The sequence below is a fragment of the Protomyctophum bolini genome (genome assembly GCF_963924005.1).
Source record: "Protomyctophum bolini genome assembly, chromosome: 24".
Taxonomy (NCBI): domain Eukaryota; kingdom Metazoa; phylum Chordata; class Actinopteri; order Myctophiformes; family Myctophidae; genus Protomyctophum; species Protomyctophum bolini.
In genome coordinates this window covers 20,493,603-20,519,284 of record NC_137885.1, presented here as the reverse complement: position 1 = coordinate 20,519,284, position 25,682 = coordinate 20,493,603, and the positions used below count along the sequence as shown (strand labels likewise).

Below are 25,682 nucleotides of genomic sequence, written 5' to 3'. Positions count from 1 at the left end.
GCGACCGTTGTGAGTTTGTCAATAGGGTATTTTCAATATTTGAACTTATAATTATGCCCTATATTGAAAATAGCCGAACTACAATTAAGGTCACATGTGTCAGCCATTTCCACCGTCTTCAAAGCAACCACACCAAAACACGGTACAAAATAGCCCCTCCGCTGTGGTTCCATGTGTTAAGTATAAGTATGCAAACAAATAGCAAATTACCAGTAAATAAAGTTTCCCCAGTGACATAAAAAACGGAGTTCTTTGCCATTTAATAAACAGTTAAACACTCACCTAAAAAAAACGCTGAATAAACTGCTGAAAGTGGGTGTCCATCAGTCCAAGACGTGACAGTTTTTATTATTTCCCCTTCTGGAAAGTTCAAAGCTCGCGCTCAAAAACGAATAGATCTACAAGCTCACTCCGCGTTGCGACGCAACCATGACGTAGTGTCAACCAATAACAAACAAAGAGGCAGTTTACGTCTTGCTTGAATCACGACAGTTTTCTGAGAAATTCTAGACGAGGTGTGTGTGTGTGCGCGCGTGTGCGCGCGCGTATCACCAGCGCCTGTGTGTATTTATCACTCCCATTGTAACAACAACCAATATTATATATATACGGTACACACACATAATATAGGCCTAATATAATTGAAGGTCGCAATTATATTATTATTATTATTATATGATTAATTATCGAAGGTTAACTATATAATTGTACGTCACCCAAAATCCCCATACTCAGTTTCCTAGGCTACTACAATGGAATCCTATTGAAACTTTGAAAAATCCTGTTGGACTTTCCAAAGTTGGATATAACCCAATAAGATCCTATTGGCACTTTGGAAAATCCAATTGGATTTTATAAAGTGCTGATACAATCCTATAGGATTGGGTTGGATGTGTAAAAATCCAATAGGATTCCTATAGGATTTCAAAATCCTGTAGGACATTTCGAAGATCCTATAGGACTTTTTGACTAGGGACAACCCAGATTCGGCACAAACAAGGGACTAAATTATTTTCGCTCCTATGCCACCAAAATGTGGAACGCCCTACCAACAGTCATTAAGACATGTGAATCCCTTGACTCCTTCAAAACCGCTCTCAAAGGGCAACTACGGATGGCTGAAATTCGAAACTGGCCCCTGTAAAATCTGAATCCCTCCCACTGCCCCCCCCTTTCCCCTCACTGTATATGTATCTTTTTTTCTTTTTTCTTCCTTTATGATGAATTCCTGTTCTGTTCTTTAACTATATAGAAGTGTCTATTTGTATGTCTCTAAATGTTTTGATGAATTGGACAAGGTGGACCCTGTTGTAAACAAGTGTAATGCTTCATTGGGTCGTCCACTCACAGTTAACAGTCTTTGTATTGAATTTGTGCTTGAAATGTACTGCCATTCTGCAAACTGTTAATACATATTTCAATCAATCAATCAAAAGTCCACATGCAGGATACGGTTCCGTAGATCTGGATCCGTATCCGGTAGGTCTGGCGGTCCGCCCAGGCGTGACAGACAGGCGAGCAAAGCACCGACAAGATGGCCGAGAATACGGCACGAAAGTGAGAGAGAGAGAGAGAGAGAGAGAGAGAGAGAGAGAGACAGACACATTGACGAGCCATACCGTCCTTTCTTCTATTGAATGTCAGATCAAGCAGGAGGTCCATGGTTCTGGTACCGGGGCCACCGGGCGGCTGAAACCCACAAACGAGGCTGATCTGGGACTCTTTCCGCGGCTGACCATTTATTGTTTTTTTGCGGATATTATGCAGACTTGTAGTGTGCACTGTGCACGGATGAGCTTCCAGCCTGCTGCTGACAACATAACGCCGCTGCTGTTAGCGACACAGACAGACAAAACGCTTTCCACAAAAAGTGTCAGCTAAAGTGAGCGATCGTCTTGTTAATATTTCCTGCTGAACGCTTCTATAAATCCAGCTCCCCGGACAGGGGGGGTGGGAGGGGGGGAGACCTGCGGATTATTGAACCGAGCGGGTGCAGCTTGTCTGCAGGCAGGGGCACATTTTTGGATGTGCTAAGTTAGCGGCTAAGAGGCTAGCGTTGCGGCAGGACAGGCAAGGCAGGACATTTGCCTTGTTTTTAAAAAAACACTTGGGAGGTTATTTCTGTCCACTGATGAACATTATTCCCTCCGGGTGATCGAACCACCGACACACGGTGACACGTTGTACTTGGACACGTTAAATAGACTGACCAGTAGGGTTGTTGTTGTTATTCTAACACTGCACACACACACACACAGCCTCCCAGTGTACACACGACCAAGGAGAATCCGTCATCATCCCCACACACATCAAGCTCCCCAGCATGGCACATTCTCCCGTCCAAGGCAACATACCGGGCATGCAGGTGAGTAACATGAGTTAAGCCTCTGTGTCTTTTTGTCCACTCTGCAGAGGGCTTTGCCTTTGGTCAGTGGTCAGTGGTCACACTGTAGTCAAAATCATGAGTTCATAGCCTATTAGATCATGTCACCCTCTGAAGGAGATGGTCGGCTTTGCTATGGTTTCCAAGTACCATACCTCAGTGGTTCCCAAACTCTTTCATGTCAATGACCCCCAAATTGACACTAATCACCCCCATGGCATTTATATCTCTGGGACCCCTAATTTATATTGTAAAATCAATGTTAATGTAACTCTGAGAGTGTACAAACATCCATTTGGTTCCATTTGTCCACTCTCAGAGTTACAGACCCATAAGGGTCCAATTGGTTCCAAACTATCATTTAGCTCGGGACCCCCTGGAACTCCCTCAAGGACCCCTGGGGTCCCTGGACCCCACTTTGGGAACCACTGGATCATGTCACCCTCTGAAGGAGATGGTTGGCTTGCTATTGGTTATTCCATGGCCATACATGATGTACGATAATTGTCTGTACATGTGCATGGCTGCAGAAGAATATACTGTTGTTTTTGTAGATACCTGTGTGTGTATAAGTGTAGACGTGTAGCGGACCCAGCTGGCCTTTTAAGGATGAAGTCTGAACTGATGATTTTGAAGTTGCTTTATTCATAGATCAACGTAGAACTGGGACAGAAACAAAATACAATGTATCAATGGTCATAAATCACTACAATATAATCCATAAACTGTTCCAATCTCAGGCACAAAATACATTTTCCATGCAACACTAACGTACATTACACAATACATAAACATCCTTCTGCATACATTTTAACAATAATACCAAATACCAATAACAGTGCAAGCAAATCAATAAAATACCTTGTCCCCCTTTCCAGCTAGGTGCTATATTCTGTGTGTGACATCAGTTCGTTCCATGGTTAGTTGGCATTTGACCGTTCCTTTGGCCTCCCTTTCCTTAGCCATCCACATAACCAACCAACTTCAGCCACACCATTTGTGTGCTGTCTGTTCCAAGTCTTCTCTGTACTGAGGCAGCATTTCCTTGTTTTTAACCACAGTGCCACAGCTGAGCTGAGTCCCAATCATCTGATTCACATCAGCTGTGATCAGTTGTTGGCACACTTCCTGTTCCAATGCCTCACAACACTGAATATATACTAAACAATAAAGTATTACCTGTGGGTCCGTTACACTCCCACCAAATCATACAGTGATTTAAAAGCAATGTACATAAATCACAAATGATTTAAAATTACGTGACCCCAGATGCATTTAAAATTCTTAGAATAGGTAAGAGTGAGTTGTACCATCTTTCTCCCACCTTGAGTACTCCATATCCAATGAGAGCATGCTCAGCATTGACTTCCAGGAGCCTAGTGTCCTGGGCCTTGAACCTTCTAGCCATGGCTGGTTTCCCTTTGATGGGCAGGGATGCCTGCGCTTTGTCTGGTTGTCTTCGCACTCCTCTAGGCCTCCGTTCCCCTTTGACTGCTGCCGGGGAGTCTTGCTTGGTAGCCCCCTTGTAGGCCATCGCGGCCACTGCATTAGGCTCGGCCTCTCCGGCCTGCAGAGTACCAGCTCCCACCGAATCCCCTGGTGCCTTGGGATGTGAGGCCAGGGTAGCTGCACCCTGCTAGGCTTCACCACTGCTGCTCCCTCCGTCACCTCCAGCTGCTTCTTGATGACTGTTTCTTCCTCACCAGCCGGCGCACCTGGGCCTGGCTGCTTTTGTTGAATCTCTTCATGCTGCTCCTTCATGGCAGTCAGGGGTTTCTCCTGCTGCTCCTTCATGGCAGTCAGGGGTTTCTCCTGCTGCTCCTTCTCTACGGCCGCCCTCTGTTGCTCCTGCTCAGCAGCCAGGAGCCTCTGCTGCTCTCTCTTCTCTGCAGCAGCCCTCTGTTGCTCCTGCTCAGCAGCCAAGAGCCTCTGCTGCTCCCTCTTCTCTGCGGCAGCCCTCCGTTGCCTCTCCTTAGCAGCCAGGAACCTCCTCTGTATCTCCTCTTGCCTCTCCATCTCATGTTGTCTTTGAACTTCCAGAGCTTTCCTTTGTTCTTCCTGCTCACGTATAATTTCGTACTCATGAAAATAATTATGCACTTCCATTCCGTAAAACTTTCCATTTACCATATTCTCAGCAACAACTTTGAAAAGATCTCTTGAAGCGCATTCACATATAGCCACTCGGCCTCGTAGACCATCAGGTGGTGTGATGCATTTCTGGATTATTTCACCATACAGTTCAAAAATGTCTTTACTCTTCTCCAAGGTGTAAAGGAGAAGTCTTGGGTCCCTCTCTGTAACGCTGGACCTTAACTGTTTCTTTACTATTCGTGCTGCCATTTTCCAATGTTCATATAGTTCAAAAATACTTTTCAACTTATGCTCAACCTCGGAATCTGTATCGTCTGCCATTTTGTAAAAGAAACGGAGAATAAACCTTAAATGGCCATAGAAAATAATTTAGCACAGAAAACTATATTTCCCTTAGACAACTGCATGTATTATTAATTAAACAAAAATAATCTTGGAAATCATAAACATCTGAAAATGTAATTAAACAATCCTTGTGCAAGTCTAGTAGCTTGTTCAGTTCCTTTTCCATATAGTTCGTTTCCTGACCTTGTGTGCATGTTCCTTTGAATGGAAGTTGTGTTTGTGTCTGTTCACCAGATCCATGTGCAGATGTCAGACTCAGAGTGAGAGAAGTCCATGTTTCCTTGCAGGTGGTAGATGATGAGTCCATTCGGGTAAAGTTCTACTGTAGCGGACCCAGCTGGCCTTTTAAGGATGAAGTCTGAACTGATGATTTTGAAGTTGCTTTATTCATAGATCAACGTAGAACTGGGACAGAAACAAAATACAATGTATCAATGGTCATAAATCACTACAATATAATCCATAAACTGTTCCAATCTCAGGCACAAAATACATTTTCCATGCAACACTAACGTACATTACACAATACATAAACAGCCTTCTGCATACATTTTAACAATAATACCAAATACCAATAACAGTGCAAGCAAATCAATAAAATACCTTGTCCCCCTTTCCAGCTAGGTGCTATATTCTGTGTGTGACATCAGTTCGTTCCATGGTTATTTGGCATTTGACCGTTCCTTTGGCCTCCCTTTCCTTAGCCATCCACATAACCAACCAACTTCAGCCACACCATTTGTGTGCTGTCTGTTCCAAGTCTTCTCTGTACTGAGGCAGCATTTCCTTGTTTTTAACCACAGTGCCACAGCTGAGCTGAGTCCCAATCATCTGATTCACATCAGCTGTGATCAGTTGTTGGCACACTTCCTGTTCCAATGCCTCACAACACTGAATATATACTAAACAATAAAGTATTACCTGTGGGTCCGTTACAAGACGTGCTGACTGAGTGGATGCACATCAAAGACAGATGTGCAGGGATCTGCATCTTTATAGGCTGCAAAGGTGCCTCCTGCCACTTAAGACGAACATGACTCATCATGCTTTTGTTTTAAGATTTAGCCCAACTAAAATCTTTGTAATCCACTTGATGAGGTGCTGTTCTGTGAAAGTTCTAAGCTCTAATGCAAAGGCATTTAGAGCTCTATGTGAAAGTGAACTAACATCCACCAAACACAGTGGCAAGTGAAGGCGTGTGTGTGTGTGTGTGTGTGTGTGTGTGTGTGTGTGTGTGTGTGTGTGTGTGAGAGAGAGAAGTCTAGATCGCAGGGTATTTTACTTTTTACACAAAAGCGATTTTTATTGTTTTATGGAAAATTAATACCAAAAATACTTGGCATCTCATAACCTCAAAACATTTCTTTCCATCGGGAAAGCCAACGTTTTGTTGCTTAGGCACATTTTGTTTAAGCATACCAAGTTTGGATTAAAGATTCCCTTTATTATAGGATGCAGCTGTTTAATTTTTAGCTCTCATAAATGGGCATATTGACCCTTTCCCTGTTCACAAGAGGTCATACAAGGAAGTCATTTTTTGTCAGTGCTTGCCTGCTCTTGTGTTTCCCACATAACAGCCCCTGGAGAATTTAGACATTTTCTGTGCACTTCCTGCGTTCAAATAGTTTATTAATTCTATGCTCACATGCGACAGTTAGACTTCCAGTCTCAAAATTCAATTAAGCATGATGCACACTTAGTTGTAATATAATCCTAGAATATCTGCATATGTGGAATTTTTTAACTTGTACTTTGATTCAGCATTCTCTTCCTTCCCAGTTCCTTAATTGATTCAATAATAAAATGGTACCATATAAACATGTTAATACTAAACAAAAGAATCGCAATTATAATTTGTCAAATGTGCAGCACCTAGTTTATACCCTTGGAGAGTTGGCTTACGGTGTCAGAGCAATCATCAATCTTGGATTCCTCACACAAACCCAACCCCTCTGGCAAACTACACTGCCAAAGCCTCTCCAAAAGCCAGTGACAAAACCTGTCAGATGTTTTTGAGTGACTACACTGTTTATAGCAGTGACAAGGAGAAAACGGATGCTACCGTGTGAAAGGCTAATTCCTGTCTGTCTCTACATATTATTTCAATTTATAGTATATTTTCTTTTGAAAGCAGATAGCAGGGAAGCCTAGAGGGAGTCATTTGCTAAGGTATGTGAGAGGTGCAGGACTGCAGGTTTGATCGTTGGCCAGGCAGGGTACATTTACATGGTCTGAACCACGGCATCATTACTGGGTACAAACATAGCCTATTTTTAGTGTGCAAGGACTCGTGCTAATACTGTAGCCAGCTATTGCCAGTCAAATGAAATAAACATGATTCAACACAGAAATGTAATTGGATTCAGTTAAGGTATTGTGATACATTTTGCTACTATTTGTGGCACTGATTTAAAAAAAATAAAAACTGTTCCGTTCACGTGGCATCCCTGTGGCCAAAAAACATCTCACTGCATCATGAAGATCCTTTTCAAATGATAGAACAATAAGTTTATCTTTGAATTGACATGATTATCATCTCAAATGTTTACCCTCTCCACACACACAAGTGTGCAGTGGCATTGTGCAAATTAACTTATCGTTCCAACAATGGTATCCTAATACTGCTGATGTCTTGCTTCACTTCCTGACATTTGGTTTCCATCACACATTCCCCCTTTTTCTCTCCCTTCCTATCCCTTTTCTCCTGTCCTTTTGTCTGTCCCCCCCCCCCCCCCCTTCCCAACCTCATCCAGAATGCCAAAGCGGATCCGGAGGAGCTGTTCACCAAGCTGGAGAGGATTGGCAAGGGCTCGTTTGGTGAGGTGTTCAAAGGCATCGACAATCGCACGCAGAAAGTGGTGGCCATCAAGATCATCGACCTGGAGGAGGCCGAGGATGAGATCGAGGACATCCAGCAGGAGATCACTGTGCTCAGCCAGTGCGACAGCCCCTTCGTCACCAAGTACTACGGATCCTACTTAAAGGTGAGGTGCGGCACTGTGGTGTCGGCAATTGCACTGTATCTTTCCTGATTTGTGAGAAATAGTTGATACAATGTGTTGTGAGCTTGTAGATCTGCTTTCCCCCCCCCAGCTTATTAGTGCCATTATGGCTTGTTTGGGAACTTCAGGGATCGGGGATCTTTGCGGACAGCATGCAATGATCCCACCTCCGATATAATAATGGAGACGAGAATATTCATCTAGAATATAGCTCACTTAATATTTAATGATGTCCGTTTCACATCGACGGCTCACTCTCTTCCTCATTTTCTTCCAGAGTTCAAAGTTATGGATCATTATGGAGTATTTAGGTGGAGGCTCTGCATTAGATTTGGTAAGTGAAGACATCCATTCCTCGTCCATCGTTACTGTCTGATTCTGGCCGTATACAGAAAGTCTGGGATGTAAAAAATACATTTGAATATGAATTAGGGTTCTATTTACATACATTCTTAAGGTGTTTGATTTGAAGTTTGAAAATATCCATCCAGCTATTTTCTTTATCTATGTTTTTGGTGTGGCTGCGCCTGCTACATATTTCTTTGTTTATATCAGTATTGATTCATTATCACTGATTGGGCCTTTTTAGGGCAACCTAGTGTAATTGTCCCACTTTATTTTTTCTTTCTAGTTATTGTTAGGGTATCAATGTGCTTGGATTGAATAAATGCTGGAAAATGCTTGAATTCAAGGTAGAAATCACAAGCAAGACATTTATAGCATGGCATTGACAATATATAATTAATAATTTATAGTCTTGTATCTAAAAAGGATGGATATTTAGAATTGGATGCCAATGGACGGTACATTACAACCACGAGATGACTCAGACAAAGCACCTTGAAGGTGCTTAAATGTGGCTTTTTAGAAAACCGTACACAAACCCAAATTAGCTGTTGTGTGAGGATGCGTTTCTCTGTTTCCGTTCCTGTTAAGTTGGAGCCTGGGTCGTTGGACGAGATTCAGATCGCCACCATCCTAAGAGAGATCCTCAAAGGCCTGGAATACCTGCACGGTGAGAAGAAGATCCACAGGGACATCAAAGGTAAATTACAAAAATAACAATGGCTGGACATTCAGCCCATTAAGACTGTGACTGGTGCTCAAACCTTTTCACCACAGACCCACAGACTGATCTGTATTTGGTCGTGGAACCCCATCTGAAGTCTGAACATAATTTGTTCCAGGGACCCCCCCCCCCCCCAGAAGCAAATATTTGATTTAGAAAGTAAAAACATTCACTGTGAAAGTATATACTGTATAAATTCAAATATTTTGCACACATTTTTCCGGTAACGTCCAGTTTGAGTGGATACAGTAAGTTCTGTAGCTTCTACTGTAGTGCAGACAGTAAAGGCCTATTCGTAGTCCAGTTTTCGGTGAAGGGTTGACCGAAAACTACAACATGACGGCACGTCGCGGTGGTCACTGCTGACACAACACATCTCTGTTATTACTAACCCTCGTTTCGGTATTTACCCAAAACTGGACTAAGGCCTTTACAGTCACCCATGTAGAGTTGACAAATACCAGACCCACATGTTCATAGAAGAACCAAAAAGGGTAACAGAATAATTTAGCTGGAATTATATTGTTCTGTTAAAAAAAATCTACGACAAAAAATTATAAAAGGGATTATTTTTTTTCATAACTATATTTGACAAAAAAATGTATAATCCGGATTATCTGTCTGGCTAGAGTTTCTGTCAACGCCATCATCTATTGTTGTCTGTTGCGTTCGAGTTGTTCTGCCTCAACAGACAGAGATGGATGATGCTTTTGACTTAATGGACATCTGGGACTACACACACACACACACACACACACGCACACACATACACCACACCCCATATCATACGATACGTTAATGGTATTGACATCCAATTATGGACTTGTACATTATATCAGGGTACTATTTCATTGGGGAATTAAGGCAAGTGCATGCTAGGGGTTAGTTGAATGCTTCTGTCGGCTGCTGTGCATTCGTCTAATGCCTCCGGTAGACAGACGAACAGCATCGACGGATGCTTTACGAGTGCTTAAAAAGAGAGTTCTCAGTTCTCTCTCACTTGCTCTGTGAGGATTCCGGAGCTGCACGCTAGAGAGAGATTTGTTCCCAATTTAGACAAAGGGCTAAAAGCTAAAAAAGCAGACACTGCTTTTACCATATGATAGTGCAAAATATGGGATTTTATTAAAGGGACATTTCAACATGTGTACCCTATGGCCAGAAAAATATTGAAGTCTGTGTGTTTGACTAGGGTTTGACTAAATAGCTGAATTCCTACAATGATCATAATGCTTTCCTTGTGGAGAGGGGGGAGGCTGCGTGGAGGTGTGTCCAGTGTTTCTTGTGCTAAACATCATTAAAATAAGACCTGGTTGCAAAAGGGGTGAAGTGGCCCTTTAAAGGATAGTCGTTTACTAATGCTGATGGTGACTGACAAATCGACACTTTTAACAGTTTTATTGCCCGGGATCATACGATCATGTTTCAAGCTTCACTGCCTATGTTTACATTTACCTTTGAACAGCCACTGCGCCGACCGCGGAGTTGCTTGTCATGAAAATCCACTTTAAAACGGTGTAATCACTTGTCATAGGGTTTGTTAAGTTGCCCGAACGGCCAAGGCTCCAAGAACAGTCAGGAATGGTAGTTAAGGGCTTTTATTTTCCCCAAACTCCTCCACCAAAAGTCCATACAATTGTTCAGTGCAATAATTCTCAATAGCAAACTATATTACAGGCAACAAAATAAAGAAAGGACAAAAAGATAAATAAATACTTGGGCAACACTCCTTAACAAAACCCAAACAGGATGAGAGCTCTCTTCAGGCTGCACCTTGATCACACAAGGCCCTGTAGCTCTCCCTCAGGGATGTTATTTGTAACTAGCCTGTCCCTGCAGCCTCCTTTAAATAGGAGTGGGTCCTACCACTGGGCACAGACTCAATTAGCACATTTCTTCTCAAATACTACACTAATAAATAAATACTTCCAACCACCTTGAATAAACAGTAACCTAAACATTCTAAATAATGTGTTACAATTAAACAAGTATAAAACAGAATGAACACTCAATGACAATTCCTCAAAGAATAAGGAGAAACACCCCTCTCCTGCATAGCACTTGGCCCTTTCCTCATCAAGGGAGATGCCACCAGCAGTGCAGGAGAGACAACTAACCAATCAGTGATTACCATTCAAATAAAGTTTAAAACAGTCGTTGCATGTTATAGGAAACAGTTTCATGTGTCTTCGTATATAGGGCACGGGTTGCCCCGTGACAGGGTTGAAAAATATTCCAAAGTGGCGATCACAACAGAGTGGACGAGTGAGCATTTCTGTGATTTTGTATGTTTAGGTAATGATTTTAATCAAAATCGGCTAGGAAGAAAAATTGACTTCCTATGTCTGTCTGTGTGTCTCTTTAGCGGCCAACGTGCTGCTGTCGGAGCAGGGCGAGGTGAAGCTGGCGGACTTCGGAGTGGCCGGACAGCTGACCGACACCCAGATCAAACGCAACACCTTCGTTGGAACGCCTTTCTGGATGGCTCCTGAGGTCATCAAGCAGTCCGCCTACGATTCTAAGGTGCGGACAAAGGTCGAAGGACGGACGATGGACTTAAAACAGTGTTTCCCAAAGTGGGGTCTGGGGACCCCCAGGGGTCCTTGAGGGAGTTCCAGGGGGTCCCCAGCTAAATGATAGTTAGGAACCAAATGGAGCCTTTTGGGTCTGTAACTCAGAGAGTGTACAAGTCCATCTGGTTCCATTTGTATCAATCTGAGTTAAATTAACGTTGATTTTATAATATACATTGGGGTCCCAGAGATAGAAATGGGGGACCGTAGCCTAATTCAGGTGAAACCGGGGGTCCTTGAAATGAAAATGGTTGAGAATCACTGCTAGAGTTGTGAAAATCTTGGGTCCGCGGGCTAATGAGTGTCAATTTGGGGGTCCTTGACATGAATACGTTTAAGAACCACTGACTTAAAGCATAGTACTTGCTGTGTTTGTATAAGAGTATCCAACATATGTGGCAATATTATAACAATATTATTATGTGACTAGACAATAATATAGACATCGTCTGGGATTTAGATATTGTAATCGTGTGATAAATTATATGTTTTAGCCAAATGCAGCCCGCGGGCCGCCAGTTGAATACCACTGTTGTAGATTGTCAATCTTTTTAAATCATTTGAAAAATGCAATTATCGTCACAATACGATATTATCGTCACAACATCGATACGTTAAGTCAAAAATATTGTAATATTAGATTTTATATCTACAGTCCTGTCTGTGTGCACCCGCTTCAAATGCTATCAACCCATAATCACCACCAGTAGGTTACTCATCAAGACCATGCAATGGAGCCAGTAGGCTCTACTGGAGCCTACTGGCTGTGATTAGGAAACACGGAAGTTGTTGTCACGGAAACGTCCTACAGCGTGACGTCAGGCCATGTATGGCGAGCAGAGCACTAGACTCAGCAGAGACTCTGAAGAGTCAGAAGATGAATAAGAAGGAGGTAATATCCAACTCCCTCCCCCAACGCCTAAGGCAAGATACAGATCCTCTAAACTAAAAGACCTCCTCAAGGAGGCTCTTACACAGCCCACTGACAGCTCCCTGCTAATACAGGAAATCGTCATTACAGAAGTGAAATTACTGCCGTCGAAGCGAAAACATTGTGAAACTGACTTAGGTGGCCGGTTAAGACTGAGATAGTTAGGGTAAGTGGACTTATATGGCCGGTTAAGACTGAGATAGTTAGGGTAAGTGGACTTAGGTGGCCGGTTAAGACTGAGATAGTTAGGGTAAGTGGACTTATATGGCCGGTTAAGACTGAGGTTAGGGTTAAGGTTAGAGTTAGTAATAGTCAGACAATGCGGCCAACGTCACGTCGGACAATGGCTGACAGCAGCAACGTCTCCGCTCCAGTAGAGCCTACTTGCTCCATTAAATGAGCTTGATAAGTAACCTACTGGTTGATTAAAATCAAATCCGCTACTGTGTGTTTGTTCCCATGTCGTCCAGGCTGACATCTGGTCACTGGGCATCACAGCCATTGAGCTGGCTAAAGGCGAGCCTCCCCACTCAGAGCTCCACCCCATGAAGGTGTTGTTCCTCATCCCAAAGAACAACCCTCCCACGCTGGAGGGGAACTACTGCAAACCCCTCAAAGAGTTCATAGAAGCATGCCTCAACAAAGAGCCCAGTTTTGTAAGTGTTTTATTAAGCCCATGTTGTTTGTTTGTTATTTAATCGCATGAACCCTATTGTCTATTCTGGGGGCGAATGTGTGTATCTCTGTGCATGTCTCGTCTGCATAACTATATGCTCCTCTCTTGATGTGTGCGGTTCTGTTTACCAGAGTCTCACTACATTCTGCTGTTTACTTCCTGCTTGCGCATAGTAGTGTGTGCAAAGTTGACGGTCAAGACGATTCGAGAAATGCCACCACGGAAGCCTTTCCCCTTGATCATCTTGGCTGTCAACTCTGCGCAAGCAGGAAGAAAGCAGCAGTAGCCGACAACAATATTCTCAAGCCTGGGATTAAACAACATGTACAAAATGATGTCTATTTGTTTTGAGGTCCGCTAGCCCCTCCTATATGTCCCCACACGTCTCATATTTGCCATTGACAATGAAAGGAGAAATGAGGTCATATTTATGTGCCTCAAATAATAATGCCATTGACAATGAAGGGAATATTTACGTCTAGACGAGCAAGTCGGCTAACCAATCACATAAATTCAGTTGTTCATGAGATGATGAGTATGTATGATCATTGGGGCTTTGATGCAAATTCTAAACACGATGGGTGCAGCTGCAGAAAGCAAGGAATGCAGCCAATGCACAGTTGCACTCTCCTGTCAACTAATACGCATAAAAATAAAATAAGCAAAAAAAAAGAGAACTTTATCAACACGTCTGTAAATGGCCACGACACATCGACTCACCAAATACGAGTCGTGTCAACCCCCCCCAACTAGCTCAGCTTGTTTATTTTGGCCAAAGATTTATGGGAGAGCTACACCAAGTGCGTCTGTGATATGTCAATGATACCGGCTACACCAGACGGATACCGCAGGCCCCAGATAAGCATGCTCTAAAAATGGGATCTATTCTATTTTTTTTTATATTGTCTACCAAATGGAGACAGGGGAGTGCGGGCCCACATATCTGGGCATTATTTTCACGGACTGTGCATGCGCCATGCGCACACACGCACTCTGGCGTTAGTTTAGAGGTGAAAAAAGGAACAGCCACTTATAAGGCTTGAAGAGACCTGCAGTATATTATTTTGCTGATCGCTCCTGACTTTCTCTCTCTCTTCTCGCTCACCCCCTCCGGTATCACTGCAGAGGCCCACTGCCAAAGAACTGCTAAAGCATAAGCTGATCGTCCGCCACGCCAAGAAGACCTCCTACCTGACGGAGTTGGTGGACAAATACAAGAGGTGGAAGGCGGAGCAGTCCAGAACTCAGAACGAGTCCAGCTCGGACGAGTCTGACTCGTAAGTAACCCCAGAGTGTACAACGGTTAGAAATGAACACTAGTTCATAATAGTGATGCGTGGACTGTTTTACACCTGTGATGTGACGGTAACGATGATTCAGAGACAAAAGGGTCCTAGTCTAGACTAGGCCTAAATAAGATATGTTATACCTCGGAAAAGACGGTGGGCAGACTGGGCATTCTGTTCCCGTTTCACTCTTAATTGAGATGGACAGTTAGGAAAGCTGAGAGTTGATGCCTGAAGAAGGTCAGTAGACCAAAAGCTTGCTAAATAAATACATTGATTGTGCGCAGATGTGAGTGTGCGGAGCTTCCCTTTATTTTTTCTCATGTTCCCTTTGTGGCTCCAGCACCTCTCTTAAGTTTTTTCAGCGGATGAGCGGTGGTTCTTTTTCCATTTTTGTAGGAAAGCTGAGAGTGAAACGGTGTAGTAGACCAAGTAGACACACAACAGGGTGGGATTACATCCGAGGAAAGTAGGGTGAATAAGACTGCTCAGACGAGTGCTATGCTGACAACAGCCATCTTTATTCTCTAGTTGCTACTGGACAGCGGTGGAAAGTAGCCAAGTACATTGACTTAAATACTGTACAATTTACAATGTACTTTACTTTAGTATTTTAAAATTTAATTACATTTTAATAAAAAGTTACTAGTTACTTTGCAGATTTTGATTATTACCAGTAAGACGCGGGGGGGGGGGGGGGGGGGGTGGTGGCCTGGGTGACGGCAGACTGCTGGGCGAGCGCTGGCGCTTTTTGCATGGGGGGTCAGATCAACATATGGAATGAATTCTGTACTAGCCACATATGGAGCTTGTCTTGAGTGTACAGGGTTTGATGTACATATGGAATGTCAGAACTCAGAACAGGTCGTCAGCTCCATATATGGAGATCTAAGGGTGACAAGGGCAGTGTCTTGAGTGTACAGGGTTTGATGAGGGACCAGGTACGGCCGGGCCTTAATTTTCGGGCTTATTGAGAACGTAAATATTGATGACATCAGGGATCTCCATATATGGGCTTAATTGAGACTGCAGGTCGCATTTACTATGACATCGGGGATAGTCATCACTGTTGATGTCACAAGACCTGGGGACCATGGGCTTTCCCATGTATGGGGATTTTGAGTGATACACTGAAAGACAGGAAATGCACGATTCCATAGTTAACTGCGACCTTTGGTCGCAATTACAAAACGTACATTAACCCCTTCAACCCTCCGCCATTTAAAAATAGCCGATCTGCAAGCTCACAATACGTCTCAATTTGACTCATTGTGAGCTTGTAGATCTGCTATTTTCAAATTGGGAAGGGGGGGGAGAGAGGGGTGTTGCACCACTCGGTTCACACGGGTGTGATTTTTACTTTGCTGTACAGAAAGCACGTCAAAGCATTTTCAGAACCCATTTGCTATACAGGTTCTGAAAGGTGCATCAGCAAAAACTACCCACTGCCGCTGTTAAAAGAGTGCTTAAGCATGTTAAATGCACGACTACACCACTCAGCTCGATTGGATATTTAAGCCGCCCCTGTTTCTGTGCTACTAGGGAGCAGGACGGCCAGGCGTCGGGCGGAAACGACTTTGGCAACGACGACTGGATCTTCACCATCCGGGAGAAAGACCCCAAAAGGCTCCAGAACGGGGAGGGGCAGTCGACAGAGCAGGTGAGCAGATGAACGGGGGAGGGGCAGTCAACAGAGCCCCTTCAGGACGGTAACCCCTTTTGGGGTTCTTGTTGCCATGTACAGTATACAGCAACATAACATTTTTGAAATTATTTAATTAATAAATAATAAATACATTTATGAAAACTGTATTCATAAGGCGTATTTAGAACCGGCATCAATCCTAAATAGGTTAAAAATGTGCTCACCCACATTGCGGCGTGGCATTTTCAAATATGTGCTCTATGTCTCTTTGTCTTTCCGCAGTTAAAAGACATTCCAAAGAGACCTTACTCACAGAGCCTGACCACAGTTATCGCTCCAGCTCTGGCAGAGGTAAGCAGATTCTGTCCTTCCTGTATGAGAACCCCAACAACCTTAGATTAGGGCTGAGGTTTAGGTTCATGTATACATTGACTTGTATTGTATTGTATGCGTGACTTAACCCTAACATTCTACAAAAATGGCCCATTATCAACTGAAAAAGATGTAGTCACAAATATATATTATTTTCTTATCACCGTGAGTGCCCAATATACATTATCCTTTAGTCTTCATCATGTGCCCAACGTCTTTCATTGCACTTTGAGTTCTACCTGTCCTGTGTTGGTTTGCAGCTGAAGGCGAGGCAGGAGCAGGTGAATGGGAACCCCATGGCCTTGGATGAGCTGCGGGCGGCCATACTGCTGGCTGAGGAGAGCTACCCTGGCATCTCAGACTCCCTGGTGGCACACATGGTCCACAGGCTCCAAAGGTACCACTTCTAGATTAAAACCCAAGGTCCCACGGTCATGAAATTCCTGGAAATATTTTGAAATTAGAAAAAAAGTTTTTGATTTTGTTCCAAAAAGGTGTATAACATTACAGGAAATGTGTAACATAAGTCGTTACTCGCCAAGCGAGCAGCGTGATTGCAGCCTAATGTATACCGGACGTGACAAAAATAACAGATCTACAAGCTCACAACGTGCTGCAGCATGTTCCTATGCCCTAAGATATGTGATGTAGCTAAACATTTGGCACAAAATGTGAAATCGAATTATAGCATGTGCGCATATATGCTTTATTGTTGCTCCACTACCCAGGGCTCGACAGTGCGACTAGGTAGTCGCATTTGCTACTAAAAATAGCACCGTGCGAGTTGTAGAATTAAATTTGTAGCACTGGTGCGACTACAGAATTTGACCGTTCAATTGTGATAAAGACAAGGCTCCGATACCTCAAGTGCACATTCTATTAGTTTCAGTTCTATACCTACATATATATTTGTAGTACGGTGGTGTTAAATTCATCACTTCAGTAGTATAAACAATAAAATGGTTAAGTTATGGGCAATTATAATCAATGCAGTGATACACTGATTCAATTAATTTCAATGTAAGACAAATACCAAAGCAAAATGCACCAAATAAAAAAACGAACAAACAAACACTCCTGTACCTCGCTCCGCTTATCGAGGGCGCTAAGGTCTGGAAAGGCCACATTGAACTTCATACAAAGTCACAGCAAGCAGGTACTTAGTCACCAAACGATCAAACTCTGTGACGGGCACTGTGGATAATACAAGCGGTTCAGTCCACTGAAGCTACAAAACATCTCGATAGTTCAAGATGACAATCGATCATAAATCAACAGTGTACAAGGATGAACATTGCAAACTTCTCATACCGTGTCTCTGCTGCTACAAACACTGCATGTCTCTCACTGTGTCACTCTGGCTGAGTGTGTCTGAGGTGAGTGAAGCCAACAGGCTTCAGCTATATATGCACCCTAACCGGAAGTTTCACAATAAAAGTACCCTAAACATACAGGAAGTGTCAAAATAAGACGACGCAAATAAACAAAGAAAAAAGACAGGACTGAAGTTAAAAGAACCAAGTGACACCGGCACTTACACAATCCTTAGCACATCGCTTACAAAAGTGTGTGTTGCACAGCGTGAATGATGTTGGTAATCACCGACCTGGCTGGATAAATATCAGTGGTCCATCCATTGTGTGACCTGCTTAACGAGCAACGGTAGGCAGTCGAGGGGTGATTTCATCCAACACCCAAAGGACTGTCCCCCCAGTGGCCCCACCACCACCAGCAGCTTAGTAAATTAATAGTCTACTGTAGCTGTGTCAGATGTTCTGTTTGAAGCAGTCAAAGCCAATTTAATTCACAATCGAGCATCTTGCCCTGCACCGAATATCACATGATAGAACAGCAGGATAAAAACGGATTATCTATCCATCTATCAATCATCAGCATAGAAACAAATTGGTTATATAGATCAATAGCTATTATAGCAGGGTGAATCATTTTACTGTTGCACTGAACTGTCCTTTCTTTTCTCATTTGACAGTTTCTCCACAAGCAGGACAACTTCCTCCTCATCTCCCTAATGATTGGCTCTTGGCCCCCCCCCACTCCCCACCCGCGACACCAGCCATGGTCAGTGGGCTTAACCAGACGGGGGGTCACATCATTCGACACCAGCTGAGCGCATCTGACCTCCCCTGGGCAGGGGAGGGGGCTTCGCCTAGCCTATTACACAATACACATCACTGAACAAAAAAACCCTAAAAAACAAAAAAAAAGAATAACGCTCCCTGGGACAAAAGGAGAAAAATGTGGAGAGCCCTCTTGTCAGTCATCTATTCCAGTGACGAACGCCAGGGGGCAGCAGAGTACTTTGACATGTCAGGCGTTGACTTCTGAAACAAAAACACAAAGCTTCAGTGACAACTGACAAGTGAGACTTGCTTAAAGAGAGAGAGAGCAAGCCCCCGCCCATCACAACAAACACGTGGAACAGCCAAGTTGAACTCTGGGCTTTGTATTATGACTATAAGGAACCCCCTTGAACCTCACCGTGTGGAGTTTCTACATGGCATCGGCTTAGAAGAGGAGCGCAAAATCCCACCCAGTTCTGAAAAGACTCCTCCAAGTAAATGCAGGCGTCAGTCATATCCCTATAGACTCTGAAAGCATGCTTGATGAACCTGTGGGGATCTATCTTTGTGCGAGTGCGTGCTGGACAAGCGTGGACACTGTGTGTATGCGTGCTTATGTGTGCACAACCTGTATGTGTGTACCCGTGTGTGTGTGTGCGTGCATGTGCTCTCTCTGTTTGTCTCTCGTATGTCTCCAAGAATCCCTGTTTAGGCAAATTGCAGCATTCTTAATGAAACCTCAGGTAAAGTGCTTTAAGTGGACTTTGTCCTCCGAGGCAGTGGAGGGCGCCATGCTGTACATGATTTAAGAGGTGTCATTGATGTTGGCGGCGGGGGAATGAATCACTGTGTGGAAAAATGGTCACGTGCATTTTGTAGATATTGATCATGTTTAAAAACAAAGTTTAAAAAAAGAAAAAAATATATTTAACGATTTTAAAAGTCACTCGAACGAACAGAACTGAAAATGCCTTGCCTTTTTTTGAGCTGCACACGTTTTGTTACAGCGCATTTCATTACACTACTTGATTATTTTGTCCTCTTCCCAGTCAGAGTAAAAGTTTTGGCATTCGGTATTCTCTCTTTTTGAAGTGAATCTTCCATTTCGATCAGTCTTAAGTCATTTAAATCAATTAACTCATGTCATGTACTAGGTTACTTTGTAGTAAAAAAGAAAAAAAAAAGAATAGGAAAAAAAAAGCTTACTTACATCGTAGACATTTTAAGTCAGTTTTTAACTTTTGCTCAGACGTGGTCAAGGCCAAGACCGGACAACTGAGATTAGGCTACATCAGCAGTCAACTTTCCACATTTGACTGAAGACACAACTTTAATTCATTTGATAGTTATTTCTCTGTCGTGTTACCTGCACACTTTCCAGTGAAGGCAAGGGGAATTTACACAGATGGGGGGGGGGGGGCTGTGTAGGCAATCAAACGCTGACACAACCATGCACTGCATTGACACAACCATGGCCAAATTCAACCATAGACCAGGTGAAGCCAAGCTCGTTTGGTGATACAAAAGGGCAAAAAAACCAACCGCCATCCTCCATTTTGTCACTTCAGATGTTGCTTTTCACCACTCTTCCTCACCATTAGAAGTGCCATGTCCTCTCATGCTTACCAGATTTTCTTTTTTTTTTTAATGTATGAATCGCACCTTTTTCTTTCTAATTTCGGATCAGTTTTTTGCACTTTGAAAGTGTGTTTGAGTATTTAAAGAAACTAAAGTAAGAGGAAACAAAATAAAACGCGGGGGGGGGGGGAATCGCTAATAGCCATGTTTTACTATATGTTTACTTAAAGAGTTCCAGAATTTACTACTGTGCTAATGCAGCAATAATGTTGAGGAGTTGCATCAGGGCGCACTTGTCAACACAGGGATAGAAAGAAAATAAGATATCTGATATTTTTGTAACTGCAAAGAGAAGTACGGAAATAAGGAATGCTTTATGGATAATGGGCACCTGCCTCTGGCAAAGAAAAACTATACCTTACAGAAAACATATGCTACGGAAAGAACTAGAAACACCTGTACATTTGGTCTTCTTTATCATAGCTGACAGTTTATAGTACTGTATATAATCTTTGCTTGTGTCATTTGAGAATTCCCAAGTTAAATGTAAGCTCTTGTAAGCTTTCAAAGTGACATGAGAAATAAAGACATAATGCTAACGGAGATGGTGGCCTTCGTGTCATGGATTTATGTAGTGGATTTGAATGTCATCGATGCATTGAAAGGGACAAAATCACATTTAATCAGAGCATTCAATGCTGACCTACCGAAACCGTTTCCAGCGTGAAACGTTATATTGTGACGTTTTGGAGAAATTCAGTAGGCTGCATTCTGCGTTGATCACGGCTACTGTTTTGACAGCGGCGACGCACGTTGTCCGACATTACAAACCCTAACCTCGGTCTTAACCGGCCACAATTGCGGAAATTCCGGAAAAATTGCGAAATTGCGGAAAAATTTCAGAAATTGCGGAAATCAATTTCCGCAAAATTGCGGAAATTGCGGAAGAATTGCGAAATTGCGGAAATCAATTTCCGCAAAATTGAGGAAGAATTGCGAAATTGCGGAAATCAATTTCCGCAAAATTGCGGAAATTGCGGACGAATTGCGGAAATTGCCGAGTTTTCGCGAGGAATTGTGGAAATTGCGGAAACGATGGGTTATAGCCCATGTTTTTTGAATTTTTGATAAAAAAAATTATCCTCGTTTTTCATCATTTTTGATGAAGCTTCACTCTACAAGGGAGGAGCTTTATTAATTTGCCAATTGCACATCTTCAATATTTGCATATTAAGTAAAGTTCTTTATTTTATTGTTTGACATTGAGGCATTTGATTTTTAAGATTGTTGTAAGATACATACATACATACATACCCAGCCGATCGCAATACTTGCACACTATGCTTGCACAAGTAATCACCGCATCAGTAAATGTCACAATCATCATTTTTTTAATCGTTTCATAACATACAACAGAAGTACAATATATAAATATAAATACTGTAGTTATTGTTATTATAATTATTATTTGTGTGTTGCACATTTATCTCAAAGTCGCACCGGGGCTGCCGTCCGTCATGTAGTCACCTTCTGGCTCAAAGATGTCAACACAAGCCAGTTCGTATGCAGTACAAAAAAAAATAATAATAAAAAAAAAAAATCCTCCATGACAGTTTATCAAAATGGTTACATTTGTACACTATGAGTGTTAAAGGTTTCATGACATTGTGGTTGTACAAAACATAAAATGTCTTTATCATGGTCCAAACATGTAGGCTATTATAAGGTTGGAGAATGCACTCCAGTGAGCCATTGGCACTTTGGCAGGTTTTAATTGAAGACTCCACTCCAGTGAGCAGTGGCAGGTTTTAACTGAAGAATTCACTCCAGTGAGCCATGGCATGTTTTTATTCTCTCTGTTCTGAGGCCTTTTCAGCTCAGAAAACACCAGACCACAGAAAATCTAAATGTTCAAAGTTCTGTTTTTTCAGGTGTAATTGAGGTCAGGAAAAACAAATACAAAACATAAATCACACCCGTGTGAAGTGAGGGCAGAGGGTGCTCTTATCATCATACATCATCTCATTCTGGACAATCACAATTTGCGTCCTCACTTTTTTTTACTTTTCTGCCCTCACTTTTATCTTCAATATGTACTTTGCTCAGCCAATCAAATCATCGCTATGGGGTGATCAGCCAATCACAAGCCAATGTTTGTGTTAAACCTGGAAAGCTGGGCATAGGAGGGGCTAGCGCCCCCTCAAAAAACTAAAATCTAAATTGATGTCATGAAACCTTTAGAGCAATTCCTTCTACCAGAACAACTATGAATCTATTCCTTCTATCAGAAGAATGACATGAATCCATTCCTTCTACCAGAACAATGACTTCCATTCGTCGGCAAATATTCATGACAATAAACCTTTCATTCACAGCAGCGATATGTAAGGGGCAATGGATGGGGGGTGGCTCATTATTGAGAAATAAACCCCGACGCCATAGCGTAGGGTCCGATCACCCTGAATGGGTGCAACGTGGTACAAATTAACTAAGGCCCTGTTCCATTTAGTGTACGTGGTTCCGTTTAATTTCAAGGACCCCTATAACTCTTGAGAGTGTACTAATGGAACCAAATGGACCCTTGCGGGTCCATTTGTAAACTCAGTTACACACCCGTACAGGGCTATTTGGAAACTACTCAAGGACACTTTGAGACCCACTGGTGTAGCAGAGTGTATCCAGTGAGCCAACATACACAATAGCAGCACCCTGACTCTGTTTGACCAGAATGGAACAGAGCTTTCATTAATATCATTAACACTGACTGTTTGACCAGAATGGAACAGAGCTTTCATTAATATCATTAACACTGACTGTTTGACCAGAATGGAACAGAGCCTTTTTAGTATCATTAACACTGACTGTTTGACCAGAATGGAACAGAGCTTTCATTAATATCATTAACACTGACTGTTTGACCAGAATCGGACAGAGCTTTCATTAGTATCATTAACACTGACTGTTTGACCAGAATGGAACAGAGCTTTCATTAATATCATTAACACTGACTGTTTGACCAGAATGGGACAGAGCTTTCATTAGTATCATTAACACTGACTGTTTGACCAGAATGGAACAGAGCCTTTTTAGTATCATTAACACTGACTGTTTGACCAGAATGGAACAGAGCTTTCATTAGTATATTAACACTGACTGTTTGACCAGAATGGAACAGAGTTTTCAGCAGCAAGAGTCATTCTGTGTGCATAGAGTCTATTGAGCTGAACAGAAGGTGAGCTGGCTGCAGCTTGGGTTCAGTGCTGTTTTGAACATTTTGAACCCGGGCCCAAAACCTGCACCAAGATCGGAATTAATCAGGAATTGAAAAGAGATGGCAGATGTCTGACAGCGGGGGAGAGATCCTCGTGTATAGCAGTGTACTGTGGATTACTAAACTCTCTTATCTCCATATTTTAACCTTTTGTGTTTTTTCCCGTAAATGAAAAAGCGTGCGCACCCCATTTGATCACACTACAGCGTCACACAAATGCATCAAAAGTAGCAGATCCGCAAGCTTGAAACGCGGCGCGAAGAGAGCTTGTAGATCTGCCAATTTGGAATTTGAATCCTGAAAAGTAACAGTTTTGGACGAGGTTTCCGCCCGACAGAGACGACATGCAGGAATATTAAAACTCAACCAGTACCAGTAAAACACGATAGTCATAATTTGTGAACAGATCTAACGGACTATTGGCAGCAAACGCTAAACTTAAAACAGTGATACTAATAGATAAATTAGCTCATGAGCTCAAATGTGTACAAGTTGTTTTTTGCCTTCTGTTTATTTATTTCAAAGCTTTGCACCTCCCAGCAAGAAACAATCATCCGTTTCCAGTTAAAAAGAGGTAGTAGCCTAGTTCACCCCAAAAAATGACTTCGCCTTCACAGGCTTCGCCTTCGCATTCCTGAGCCAATTATAATATATATATATAGTCCATTGCATGTTCTGATATTAAAGGAGCACAATGGTATTGTTAAAATTCGTTTTTGGGGGCGTGAACTACTCTGCCGACTGCCGTGATTTTTATTCCCCCTAAAACGTGATCATCAGGTTCTATGATTATACTAGGAGGAAGATAAGTGATCACAGAAAGTGTTAAAATGATGTTTTTGTGGCCACACCCACCAGTTGATTGTTTAGCACCACCCACCTGAACTTAAGCCTAACTTAATTGTTGTATAATGGGGGAGGGGTTAGGTAGGGTTACGATTTCTCTAAATTGGTGTATTTTCGACCTATTGACTCAGGCTTTCAGCTTTCAGGAAGAAACCAAAAAGAGTAATGTTAGACACATAGACACATTCAAAACAGAAAAGTAAAAATCACGGCACTCATTTTTAAGCTTTAAAAAGCTAAACTGTAACCGATAGTCATTAAAAAAATGTAGCTGAACATGATTTGACCAGTGTATTATAAGTAACCAAAACAAAACAAAAAATAGACAGACTTGGCATACAAAAGACAAGTTTCAACTTTCCAGTGATGCACGGCTTGCATAATACTCTGTCGTTATGTACACAGTTATTGTTCTTATTCATTTAACAAAAGACAAACAGTGCACGCAGAAGAAGTGAAACCACAGATCGGTGCGGTTCAGAGCTGGTACACACAGTCAAATTTTCGGTGGTAATTTATAACTCTTAGAGTGTACAAATGGAACCAAAAGGACCCGTTAAGGGTCCATTTGGTTCCATATGTACACTCTCAGAGTTACATCTGCAACCCGGAACTAATTTGAATTTCAAAAGTAATATGTAATATTATGTGTGTAAAAAGACCAACTCACTTTCTGTAACAGTAATCACTGTGTGTCGATTGTATTATGGAAGACTAAAGTCAGGTGAACCAAACAATAGTGTCGTTGGTTTCAGTCCTGGGTTTTAACTGTTGGTCCGTGACAGAGTGGTTCTCAACCTTTTCAGGCTTCGACTGAGGCATTTAAAACACACTCCATCCCAGCCCTCTAGGGGAGATCGTGGCACCAGTGCTAGAGAAATGCGTGAAAAACCAAAGAAGAAGTAGAGTCCTCTGACCAACCAAGGTTAATTAAATAAGGTTAGGAAGCAAAGACCATACGGTGGACTCCATGTTGCTCCCTGGAAGGAAAGAAACATGCGCAATTGAGGCCAATAGGAAGCTGAATGCGGAAGTGTTCAGCCCATTGCGCATGTTTCTTTCCTTCCACGGAGGAACATGGAGTCCACCGTACGTCTTCGCTTCCTAACCTTATTTAATTAACCAAATAATCGAAAATATTTTTCCGCCAGGATTAATTCATCTATTTATCGCGCATTGCCAAGGTTTTTCCCTTTTGAACCCTAATTTTGAAGAGCCAAATATCTGTAACCGGATATTACGATGACGTAATGCTGTGTGTGGTGTCTTGACCGGTTGTTGTTCTCTCGCTCGTTGCAGACAAAAAATAGACTGCGAGTATCACAGCGCCTGCTGTCGGCCGTTAAAAAACCTTGTTTTCACCAGAAACAACGTTCATTGCGCCGACTTGGAGATACAGGCCATTGAAAACAGCACATAGAGTGCAAGTGCATGCGTGCGCATCTTCAAAATGGCCGCTGTCCACTGTCACACTTTACACTGGGATGCTAACGGGAGACAGCTATCGATGCGATCCGATCAAAACATGGA

At 42.5% G+C, this 25,682-nt stretch overlaps 1 protein-coding gene across 1 annotated transcript; it reads left to right on the top strand.

Annotated features, from left to right (window-relative positions):
- Window positions 1–1,967: 1,967 nt before the first annotated feature.
- Window positions 1,968–19,531, top strand: LOC308311895 (serine/threonine-protein kinase 24-like). The gene is made up of 11 exons (XM_080758684.1): window positions 1,968–2,365; window positions 7,576–7,806; window positions 8,102–8,158; window positions 8,761–8,869; window positions 11,259–11,416; window positions 12,868–13,053; window positions 14,199–14,350; window positions 15,902–16,019; window positions 16,287–16,355; window positions 16,637–16,773; window positions 18,367–19,531. The coding sequence occupies exons 1-11, from the start codon at window positions 2,324–2,326 to the stop codon at window positions 18,404–18,406; spliced, it is 1,299 nt and encodes a 432-aa protein (XP_080614810.1). The 5' UTR covers window positions 1,968–2,323; the 3' UTR covers window positions 18,407–19,531.
- Window positions 19,532–25,682: the final 6,151 nt, after the last annotated feature.